The sequence below is a fragment of the Carassius auratus genome, chromosome 31 (genome assembly GCF_003368295.1).
Source record: "Carassius auratus strain Wakin chromosome 31, ASM336829v1, whole genome shotgun sequence".
Taxonomy (NCBI): domain Eukaryota; kingdom Metazoa; phylum Chordata; class Actinopteri; order Cypriniformes; family Cyprinidae; genus Carassius; species Carassius auratus.
The window spans coordinates 25,650,537-25,663,293 of NC_039273.1; the positions used below are offsets into that span (position 1 = coordinate 25,650,537).

At 35.9% G+C, this 12,757-nt stretch overlaps 1 protein-coding gene across 18 annotated transcripts in view; it reads right to left on the reverse strand.

The window, feature by feature from the left end:
* LOC113050982 (receptor-type tyrosine-protein phosphatase F-like) overlaps positions 1-12,757 on the reverse strand; it is a 183,904-nt gene that overhangs the window by 49,904 nt on the left and 121,243 nt on the right. For 11 of the 18 annotated variants that reach the window (XM_026214519.1, XM_026214510.1, XM_026214509.1 and 8 more), the window contains 4 exons: positions 11,099-11,680; positions 10,067-10,200; positions 9,169-9,313; positions 5,321-5,626 (listed from right to left, as the gene is read on the reverse strand). In XM_026214519.1, coding sequence (XP_026070304.1) covers positions 5,321-5,626; positions 9,169-9,313; positions 10,067-10,200; positions 11,099-11,680 — 1,167 coding nt within the window. The remainder of the gene's footprint in view (positions 1-5,320; positions 5,627-9,168; positions 9,314-10,066; positions 10,201-11,098; positions 11,681-12,757) is intronic. The other 7 variants (XM_026214518.1, XM_026214522.1, XM_026214517.1 and 4 more) reach the window with 1 other exon arrangement.

The window sequence follows — 12,757 nt, forward strand, 5'->3', positions numbered from 1 at the left end:
AATAAAACAATACAATATATATAATAACAATAAAAATAATATGTAAAAATAAAATAAAAAATGAAATAACATTATTATTTTTAATAATAAAGTAGGTATGCAGTTATCTACCCTCTATAATTCACTTCAGACATTACATTTCTTAAATACACAAAGCCTACAAAAATTTAAAGGATAGTTCACTCACAAATTAGCATTCAGCATTAAGACGTTCTTTCTTTGTTTTGAAGAATATTCACACTCCAAAAATAAATGCATCATGAAAGCACTCATGAAATAATTTAGACGGAAATACCAGCTTTTTGTTCAATAAAAATAATAATAATAATAAAAAATAAATAAAAATAATAATAATAAAACACTTTTGTGCCTTTTTAGAGCTTGGTGGTCATCATAAACTTTAATTGCATGGAAACAATCAGTATAAATATATGTCATTCAGGTTTAAAATGACAAGGTTGAATTATCCTTGTGACATGCATTTCACAATTACAAATGTGTTGCATTGAGAGTCTGGGAGACAGGCTTCACCAAACCCACATAACGCTCCCGGCCAGCTCAGCTCCCCCAGGAGTTTGGGCTGACTTGAGTGCAAAAGAGCAGCAGTTCAGTAGATGTTAATGACAGTCAATTGATAGTCAATAGATGAAGCAGTGAAGGGAGGGAAGACAGGAGTGAAGGTTAAAAAGCACAGCATTAAGAGATTAATAACCAGATCCCATCCCAGCAGTAACAGCTCAAGCGCAGAAGATCTATGGAGTGCTGAACGTCAGCAAAACAGGCTGTGCTTAATTGGAGTCATTTAACTGTATAAATGTCTTGGCGCTGGCTGAAATTCAGCCTTGACCTGCAGATGAGAGAAAAGTCAATGCCTGAAAACAGATAAACCAAAATATCATGCTCCTTTGCAGATGTGTGATCTGGACTGGAACCAAACATCGACACGGTCAATTTTAACAGCATGTTTGTGCAAGTTTAATACAAGTTCAGCTCAATCGACACCCTTTGCAGCATAATGTCAATTACCACAGACGCAAATCTGGGGAAAAGGTTGGAACTTACAATGGAGTAAACTAGGCCAGCATTGCAGGGGGTTGAAAGCTAAATGAATAATTCAGTCTTGCACATTTCATGTGAAAGTTTACTTATGCATTCTTGACACTGTTGAAAAATTGCATCTGACTTTACACAGACCAGTGAGTGATCTCTATCACACTAGCATTTATGTTCAGTTACTGTCATTACTCTTTTGAAACTCTGTATTTTTTAATTAGTTTCATTTACAGAGCGGAAATATGTCAAAATAATGATCTTTATAATTAATATAATTATTCTAAATAAGCATCATAATTAAATAGAATAATCACAACAACATAATGTTGTTCATTGTTTACACTTTTTACCAATGACTTTTCTAGTTTTTATTATTTTTTATTGACAAATAGCAATTTTCATCCATATAACATCCCAATTTCCATGCAATCCATATTATATATATATATATATATATATATATATATATATATATATATATATATATATATATATATATATATTCAATGTAAATGACTTAAGTTCAACTTAAAAAAAAAAAAAATCAATTTCCATTACTTTACCAGGTCTACAAATCATTCTTTAAAAATTCCACTTACATATAATATAATAATATGGCTTGTTATTTTAAACAATTTTAAGCCATTTTTGGGGCCCCTGGTTGAGAACCCCTTTTGTGGCCTTTTTATTTTTATTTTTTAATATATATATAGAATTATGCAGTATTAATTAACCAATTTAAAAATGTATGTCCTAGTACTGTGTACCCTTTAAAAATGTGACTAACATTTAGACTTTGGATACTATCATATTCTTGTAAAGAATAATATTGATATATTTAATGTACTATGTACCATTTAGGGGTAAATAAAGTAAAGATGTGCATTTCAGCTTTTTTACCTTAGGGTTCTGCCACAGTGACAGCTATTTAATGAGAGTGCATTAAACAGAATTTCTAAACAATAGAAAACCTTTGAGAAGTCTCATTTCTGTTCTGTGGTAATTGATGTGCTGTTGATAGAGTTTAACTCATATTAAATGCATAACATTCCTCTGAGAGATGAAAACGCAGATTTTGCTCCTCAAATCTTTCGTCTGCTTATACTCCATCCTGATGTCTGAATCCGCCGTCTTTCTCGCTCTCTCACCATGTCTCCATGGAAATGCCGACAGAGAGATGAACCGGACAGGACGGGTTCACACTATCCTCGCTGCTCACAGCCACTTCATGCCACTCCAACTCCAGCTCAAATCATAAATATCAGAGATCACCTGAGAGTTAGGCTCAGCCCAGCCTCATGCAGGAAATGTGAAAACAGGACCTGGTCTACACAAGCTGCTAATATGCAGCTCAACACATGGGCAGGTACAATACATCTGTGTGAGAATACAGCATGTATTCAGATCCTGTGTGATGTGACCTTGCTCAAACTACTCATTCAACCAGCAGCACGGCACTTTGCTTTCCTGCGTAAAGGACATTCATAACTGCGGTGAATAAACTATGAATGCCTCAAACCAAAGTGTGTGCTTTGATTTGTGAGAATACACACGTTAAGAGGTTGAGAAATAAAAAAAAAACCACTCTGTTCTGTCTGGGATCAGTTCTGCTCGATGAATATGGATGTTAGCGAGCTTCTCTGAATGGGCGGAAAAGGCAAGAAGAACCGATGGAAAAGTTTTCAGATAAAAACACATCAATGTCTGCACCTGCACCTTTCAGTCAGCGCCGTTTAAAGCCTTATCAGCCACCGCAGCGCATTATTCTCACCAGAATATGCAAAAGAAAACTCAATAGTTTGATTTATCTAATTTTGTTCTGATTAATAACCCTCCATAAGCACCTGAAATGAAATTTCAAAGTCAAGGGCATCAACAGCCCCAGGCCTGCATGAATCTTTGGTTTAGAGTTTTGTTCCTTGCTAAGCTTAGCATCACTATCACTATTGCTCATGCTTGGTTCAATATAGACTCACATACGATTTACTATTACTGTTTTAAGCAATCACTCGTACAATTTTTTGCTCTGCAGACGGTAAAACATTCCACAGACTTAAATTGCAGGAAAGATTCAAGCTATATCTAGAGACCAGAATAGCACAGAAACAACAATCCAGAACAATCTAGCAGTGTATATCAACAACAGAGCAATCAGCCATCAAAAAAACATTGTTCAAAAGATTTTTCTGCTCACCAAGGCTGCATTTATTTGATTAAAATATACAGTGGAATCGGTAATATTATGAAGCATTATTGCAATTTAAAATAACTGTTTCCTATTTGAATATATTTTAAAAAGTAATGTATTTCTGTAATGAATGTTCAGCATCAGTCCTCCAGTCTTCAGTGTCACATGATCTTCAGAAACCATTCTAATATGATGATTTGCTGCTCAAGAAACATGATTATTATCAATGTTGAAAACAGTTGTGCTGCTGAACATTGAAACAAATTGATCATTTGTACAAAAACTATTTTAAAACGAGCCTATATAAAGTACTGTCACGTTTGATCAATCTAATGCATCATTTTTAAAATAAAGTAATAACGAAAAAGAAAAAGAATGTTAGCATGCACTGAAGGAGAAACTGGACTCATATTTAGATAGCATCATAGAGATTAGATTTGGGCCAGTGAATATCCACTTAGCAACTTCCCTGAACACCCTGACAGCTAACATCCTAGCATCTTAGCGGAAAGTTTTGCATGAGCAAACACCACTTTTTTAACCTTCATGAAATGTAAAAATGTAGTTGAATCATGAGTGTAAGTGCATGTGTGTGTTCTGTCCATATGTCCATATGTGGGGCTTGTTTAATGCTGCACGTTTCTGTCTCCTCTGGGCTCAGCGGTTTGATTGACAGGTGAACGCCGGAAGGACATGTCCCTTGTCTGTTAAGCCTGTCAATCAAATTCTGATTTCCCATCTCCTCTCTTCTCTCTCTATAAGTCTCTTTTTCCTGGAAGCACATTTTTAGCAGTCTATCGGTGCTGACTGCAATGGTAGTTTCAGTGTTAGTGCTGCCTTTCTGTTTTATTTAAGCCATTTGTAACCCATTTCATTTGTGACAGAATAAACACTCACTGATTCTTATAATACTTCCCAGGGCACGTATGATATTAACTCACTTATAAATTCACCTTAATAATGTTGCACAGCATGACTTACTAAACTAGATATGCTAATTTAAAACAATGAATCTCATTATTCCTTATTCTTTATTCAGAACACAAATTAATCTTTAAAAGCCTGCTTTTTAAGAGTCACTTATGTTCTTCAATCAGAATGATTAAACAATTTCATACCGTTGTTTTTTTTTTGCTCACAAGTTGGTGTTTTAGTGAGTGTGTGTGTGCATGTTCGAAGAAACTAATACTTTTATTTAAAAGGGATGCAATAAATTTATCAAAAGAGGCAGTAAATACATATACGACGTGACAGAATAATTCAATTTCAGATAAATACTGTTCTTTTGATTTTTGTAGTTATTAAAGTATCCTAAAGAAAATATATCAGTTTCCACAAACATATGCAGCAGCACAACTGTTTTCAACATTGATAATCATGAGAAATGTTTCTTGAGCAGCAAATCAGCATATTTTCATGATTTCTGAAGATCATGTGACACTGAAGACTGGAGGAATGATGCTGAAAATACAGCTGCGCATCATAGAAATAAATTACATTTTAAAATATATGAAAATAGAAAACAATAATTTTTCACAATATTACTATTTATTTCATTACTGTATTTCATCAAATAAATGCAGCCTTTTGAACATTTATATATCTGTGGGATTTTCTACCTGTTTCATATGAACTATGGGATAGTAATATTTGTTTATAGCCATCTATAAAAGACTTCTCTAAATAAAGGTCCGTGTTGGTGTGTGCGAGTGTCTCAATGAGGTTTGTGAACCCCACCGAAACTCTCAGTTCGCCCACTCGTTCTGAGTCTTTTCATCGCACAGCAAAGACTGACTCACAGAACAAAACCTCAGCGCTGTCCTGAACTTTCACTCCACTATAGAGACTCTCTCGCTTCCTCTGTCTGGTGCACATTAATAAGAGAAGAGTGAGGAACAGCAGGAATAACCTCCAGCGTGAAGGAAGAAAGAGAGAGAATCGCAGAGGGAGGCGTGGATTCATGCCGTTCAGTCAGGAAACCCGGAACGAAGAGTTAGTGCTGGTGAGTTTGAGACTCAGTGCTGCTAGTTAGAAGACACGGAGAGCAGATCTGAAGAGCACCCGTGAGCCGAGCATTACCATCCTCTTTGGTTCTGACGCGGGTGCTGCTGCTCTCCGGGCCGGGCCCCACATCCGTGTGCGCTTTGACCCACACCACGTACTCCGTCCACTTCTCCAGCCCTTCCAGCACGTAGCTGGACACATCCGCGGGGATGTCCTTGACCTCGTGACGCTGCTGGTCCTCGCCCGACTCCGCCTGATAGGCCAGAGAGTACCTGACGATGTTTCCATGGCGACTGGCGGCCGGAGGAGCCGCCCAACTCACCTTGATGCTGGTGGAGCTGAGACTGATCAGGTGCACTTCCTGTGGGGGGGCGGATGGGGCTGGAAAGGGGTGCAGGAACACATGAGCTGGGACCAGTTGCATACACTTAGCATCTGTATGTCTTAAGATCCAGTCTAAGCAAGTTTATGCAACCAGCTAGCAAAGAAATAAAGGTCCTTTGCAAAACTGGCAAATACAGGCAAACACACATAGAAATGAGAATCTGTGTACTCTATTCCAAATAGACTAAATGATGCTTTGATTTAAATGATATTGCTCAAAAGTTTGGGGTCAATATTTTTTATGGGGGGCGGGGGAGGGGGAGTATTAATATAATTCACCAAGAATGCATTAAATTGATCAAAAGTTAAAGTAAAGAATTTTACAGTGTTCCACAAAAAACCTATTTCTATTCATCAAAGAATCTTGACTAAATGTATTCTGCTTTCCACAAAAAACCTAAGCAGAACAACAGTTTTAAACAATCAGACATGTTTCTTGAGCAACAAATCAACATATTTTCATGATTTCTGAGAGATCATGTGACACTGAAGACTGGAGGAATGATGCTGATGGGACAACATGGGAATTAATTACATTTTAAAAATGCATCACAATAGAAAACAGTTTATTTAAATTATAATAATAACAGGGCTTCCTACTGGGGTCTTTAAAGCACTGATACACAAATTCATCTATTTTGAAATGTTCTAAAGTCAAAAGAATTTAGAACCCCTTAAATGTTTGTTTTTTTAAGTTTCTGCTGCGGAGTCAAACTAATTTTGGAAAGTTTCTTTACAAGAGAGAATACTCATTATTATAATTTTTTTTAAAAGTCTGCATATACTGTAGTCTAAATATTGTGCTCTGAGGTGAAAGCAGAGATTGATGGCTCACTTCTACTCTGTATCTGTGAAAGTATGACAGAGATAACAGATACACTGTGTCTGACACACTGTCTTTGGCTAGACACGTAATTGAAGTGATTGATGGCCTGTCTAGTGTCTGAGATGCTCTATCGATTTACTTTTAAAATCACTTGAGTTCACAGAAAATCCCGCTGCTCCTGTCTATCCCATCCTGAGAACACGGCAAACTAAAACAATATATAGTAGGATTATTACACGGCTCTCTGCAATCCTTGATTCTGACTGAAGAAGCAGCAGACATAACATATGGGCTTTTCTGAACGATATCAGTGATGGTGCACGTATGAAAATGTGAAAACTGCATCGCTCCTGTGTTTTGTTCAGCAGAGCAGACAGAAAATGGCTTCTGAGGGAAAAATAGGTAAAATAAGAGGTTCGACTCCACACAGAAGATCAAGGAACATATCTGTGAGTGTGAATGAGATGTTCTACACCTGTGGACTGAGGAAACCAGGAGAGGAAAGACAATGTGTGGGAAAAGGTGGGAGAAATGGGTGAGAAAACAAGATTAAACAGAGACGAGAGAAACTGGACACACATCTGGACAAACACAAGTGGGAGTTGAGAAGAAAAGAAATAGTGAGAAAAAAGAATAAATACAGGGACATATAAGCACATGGTTATGAGAGAGACTTGAGAGTGAGGAAAAAGAAAGAGAGCAAGTATCAGCAGAGGAAAGTGTGAATGAAATAAAACAGGAAAAGTGAAGAAACTTAACAGAGACGAGAGAGACACTGGTCAGTGAGGAGAAAATACAGGACAGCAAGAAAAAAGCAATGAATAAAAGAATATTAAATACGGAAAGAAACGGAGCAGATGGTAATGAGAGAGAATGAAGTGAGAGAAAGCTATAAAGAGGTGTGAAGGTCAAACATAGTGAGCTGCCTACCTAGACAGGATATTACAGAAATAACTCATTCAATTAGTCAAAAAAAAAAAAAGATTTGTATGATTTTCATTTTTGGATGAATTATTCCTATTATATATTAAATCCCATTTATATATTATATCTTAATTATATATTAAAATGCTGTTTTCCATGTCTTTGGAAGAAAAAAGTTAGTTTTTTTTTTTAAGTAACCATGAAATCTAAATGGACAGTTCTTATTTTTATTGCAGTGTTTACTAATTTAAATATGCACGTAATTTTGTATGTATTTTTTTATAATTCATGTGTGATCGCTGCAATTAGCAAATGGCAATGATCCAATCAATCCAATCAAGTCCCGCCCTACATTTATTTCTAGATTGAGAAGCCATTTCTCTTTGATGTAAGTCACAACAGGGAAGAAATGATCACAATTTGTTTCATGCTGACTTTAAAGTGTTCATGCTGCTCTTTTGCTGCTTTTTAAGCAAAAACATAAAGTAAATGAGTCATAGGAAAAAAAACATGATGAACAGGGTTTAAAAGACAATTAATATCCTGTAATTTTATTGATTTAACTGCACTCACACTATCAGATGAGAACCAAATCTGAACTGAATTAAGCTGAATAATGACTGTATTATCTTCTGCACAGCTGCTTTATAGCTGAAATTGATTTTGTTTCATTAATGATTCCTTTTACAACATTAAACTGTTATTTTCCTGTTAAACCTGTCTATTAATCTGAAGCTGCTATGAATCAGTCTGTATTGTGTGAAGTGCTATGCAAAGATAAATGTGACTTAACTTCACTATGAACATTCAAAAACTTCCTGTGTCCTGTGTGAAGTGAGTTAAACGAGTCGCCCATTAAAGTCTACATGCTCCCTTGATAAGCTAGCTGCTCATGTAGGCAGTGAGGCAGCTCACTAGGATCTGGCACAGAATTACAGAGACAGAAAGACAGAGGGATTTTGGTGTCTCAGGTCTGTGAGGATAGCGACTCAAAGACGCTAGGACAAAAAAGACGGACTAGGAGACGTAAAGAAAAAGCCAGTGTTTCTATGGGAACCAAGCCGCGGCTTATATCAAACCTCTCAAAGCTGACACGTCTAACAAATAGCTCTGAAGAGCAGGAGATCTCTCGGAGGAGCTGTCATAAATATCTCAGCTTTAGTCCATTTCTCTGGAGCCGGAGGAAGATGAGGACAGAGATTAAGCCGTACTGACTGCGTCATTCTGACGCCACGAGAACACAAACAATCAGCGTGTGTCGCACTCCACGGTCACTTCAGCTCTACACGGACCTGAACCACAAACCAGGAACATCTGAGACCTTGATGCCCAAAAGCTGGAGTGATGCTGTGTATGAAACAGACACCAGTGCTGCTCTGCTCTATTAAACACAGGGTCTTTTGTATGGCGATAAAGCGAGATAAATAACCATTTAGTACATGTAAGGTGACGTTTTAGTTTACACTTTTATAGCATTTCACTCCGTCTCCTTAAACCACTTATAATGTTAATTAATGTGTCTCGAGCCAAAAAATAATCATGCATTCAGGGTACCAATGTAGTAAATATTTCAAGATGATATTTTTGTGTTTTGATGGTCAAATCTTTGCATTTTATTTGTAAACACCTGCACTGAATGTTTCTTAAGTCAGCGATATGGTGCAGTAATGGAAAAATATGGAAAGTAACATACCTTATTAACAATCTTTAGCCGAGTGACTAAGCCAGTACTGAATTGGTCAAAGTCTAAGATGGTCACAGTTTGAGTTAATGAACAGTTGACACTTACTGGACTGGGCCGTCCGGGCCTCTATGGGCTGTGTGTACACCCCGAGTCCCATCTCTGAGCGCGCGGCTAGAGTAAACTTGTAGAGTGTGTCTGGCTTCAGGCTTTCGACAGCATATGAACCAGCTGGGTTAAAGATGACATGGTGCTGTGATGGATAAAAGACAAAGAGAGGCACACACAAGCTGTTCAGAATGCATTATTAGTGTACAACTGCATGCTGCATAGTATATACAGATTCTCATCTGTGAAACAGTATGAATTATATAACAAACTGCACTGTAATATGCAGTGTTGTCACTGTTAATAAATACTAAAATGATCAAAACTAAAGTTGAAATAAATATAAATTAAATCTAAAAATACATATTTATAAAAAACGACAAAAGCACACCTGAAAATATACAAATATAAACAAAAATAAAAATAAAAAAATAATAATATATATATATATATATATATATATATATATATATATATATATATATATATATATATATATATACAGTATATATATATAGGGAATATATAAATATTGTTGTTTATATGTAAATTCAGTGATGCCCAGTCAGCATAAAAAAATAAAGTTTTTTTAAGCAAAAAAATAAAAATAAAATATATATATTATTATTGTTAGCCCACAAAAAAGACAAAATGATTTCAATATATATATAAAAAACATAGTTGATATGGCTGATCAGTCATGTGTTTAAGATGATTGCATAGTGTGCTAATATTGTGTATTTTATACTGTATTCTGTAAATTATCCAGGTATTCCATACATACAAAAAACTTGCATTCTGCATACTGCAAAGATAGCATGTATGCTAGTAATATCATTGTGAACTTACTGTAGCCATTCACACAGATTCAGTGACCGTAGCTGTGTTTTGCCTTTACCTTGTTATCAGTGCCAGCTTCCCAGTATGTGAGCTCATATTTGGTGATCTGATCCTGGACGGGCCACAGCCATGACAGCATGATCCGGGTGTCCAGCTCGGCCTCTGCTTCAAAATTAGTGGGCTGCGCCGGCACTGCAGTCAGAGATGGAGTTTGTCTTACTATACACTTAAATCACACAATTATATTGACATTACAAAATCTTCATGTAGATATGTTGTTGAATTATCTTTTCTCAGCCCATATCGACCAGATTAAAAAACAAAGAAACAAAAAACATTTTGTTAACAAGCTTAAATAAAATATAAATTAAAATAAATAAATGAATACATAAATAAAGCACCAAATTTTCTAAGAAATGAATCTAAAAATATATTAAAGTATACTGAAATAAAAATAAATTAAACCTAAACAGTAATAATAATAAAAAAAAACTAATAAAAATGCAGATAACACATTTTTTTAAACAAACTGAAAACAAAATTAAAATGAAATAATAATAAAATATTAAAATACAAAAATAAAAGATAATCATTTTAATAAAAACTATAATAATATATAAATATAAATATAAAATATATAAAAAAATATATAAAATACAATTTATAAATAAATAGCAAATAAATTTATAAATTTAGCAAATAATAAATAAATACATACTAATATATTATTTATTATAATTATAATAATAATAAATATTATTATTATTAATACATTAAAAAACACATAAGAAGGTAAAATCAATATCTAAAAAACATAGTTTTATTTTATAGTAAATTAAACATAAACGGTAAATTTTAAAAGAACTAAAACTAATAAAAATGACAAAAGCACATAACACAATTACAAAAAATCTAATGGAGTATTAAAAACTTAATTCAATTAAAATTAAATAATAATAAAATACTCAAATAAAAATATAAAAAAGCTTATTAATAATGAAAAATACTGAACTAAATACTAGAACAACACTGATATTTATACCATGTGCTCACTTTCATTAAACAATAAATGATATGGCAGATGTCTCACCTCCTTGCTGTGTTTTAACCTGCAGTATGTCTGAAGGTGGTCCGTCTCCCACAGACGTGAACGCCAGCACGCGCAGGCCGTACGTGATGTCAGGTACCAGGCCGGAGATAGTGGTCAGGCTGCTGTCCTCTGTGTTGTGTTTCTGCCATGTGCTGAGTGGGAAGTGCATGTCGGACGTGTAGTACACTCGATATCCTCGTATCTGTCCGTTGGGCTCCTCTGGAGGTTCCCACTGCACCAGCATGGTCGTGGCGCTCAGCATCCGGGCCTGAACACGCAGCGGAGGAGACGAGGGCGCCTGTTCACTGGTGCGGGTCTCCACCGTCCCGCTGGGCGGCCCGCGGCCGATGTTATTGACCGCCATGACGCGGAATTCATACTCAGAGTACGGGCTCAAGCCACCGATGCTGTAGCGGGTGGAGGCTACTCCGTCCACTTCCTGGAAACCGTTGTCTGAGACTTTGGCCCTGTACTGAATGATATAGTAGGATACGGGTTCGGGGTTACCAGAATCCCATGTTAGAGTTACACTGGTGGCGGTGGTTTCAGTGACGATCAGAGAGGTCGGAGGACGGGGCAGAGCTGAGAATGCAAAAGAAATGAATTTATTTAGTGTCCTGACAATTATGATTGTAAATAAAAATGATAATATTGGCAACCTTGCATGTGCATGAGCATCTAAAGTAATCCAAAAAAGGACAGTATGATGTGTTTTCTTTCATTAATTAGTGTGAATTGAATCAGCAGTACAGCTCAGTGCACTTTATTTTAACAGCCACACAATTATATCTAAAGCACAACAGAAGTGTGTGTGCTGTCAATTTATTTCAAATGAATTTCCTAAAAGTGTAAATATTTCTCAGTTTGATCAATTAGAGTTGTCAAAATCAACATCAAAATACAAACAGTAATATAATAAGATCATAACACAATAAAGAATACGCTATAATAATCGTCAGTCGCTAAATCATACAGTGCTATACTGTTTTTGCCACATGTCCTGGATTATTTATCATCCTTAACACGAAAAAGTGTTTGAAATGTATTTCTCAGCAACTAAACCACATATTCTGACATGCTATCGTATGCCAAACGTATGCAAATATATCCGCGACATTTCTCAGGTTAGATACATGCTAATTATCTGGCATTTAACATCAAAGTAGCAAAATGTGCCGTGTTAAACATTGCTATTACGATTATTCGGTGTCTGTATCAGCTCACCCTATTTCCACAGGCGGAAAGAAAAATGCCTGCATCGTCATCAAATAGCTTCTGAAATCGACTCTAAACAACTTTTGTGCTTCATGCGATTAGACAGCTGTCAGAATCCAGACAGACCAGCTTGAATAAGCAGCAGCAGTGTGGAAATGGATAGAAAAATCCAGAGAAACCTGTGGCTGTGTGCTGCTTTAGGAGGCTTAAAGAAATCCCTAAACACATGATATTAACCTCCGCTAGCATGAAAATGCATGAAGGGAAACGGCAGTGAGAAAAACCCGCTGTAATGCCAGATAAACTCAACACGCTGCACACTTTAATCAATGCTAATGCTGTAACTCGACTCCATGTGCCTGAATTGAGCTGAACTTCTCTTTGACTACTGCTCTAAATTCTTTATTTTAGACACTTCCCTAGAAACACCCATAAAAACAGGCT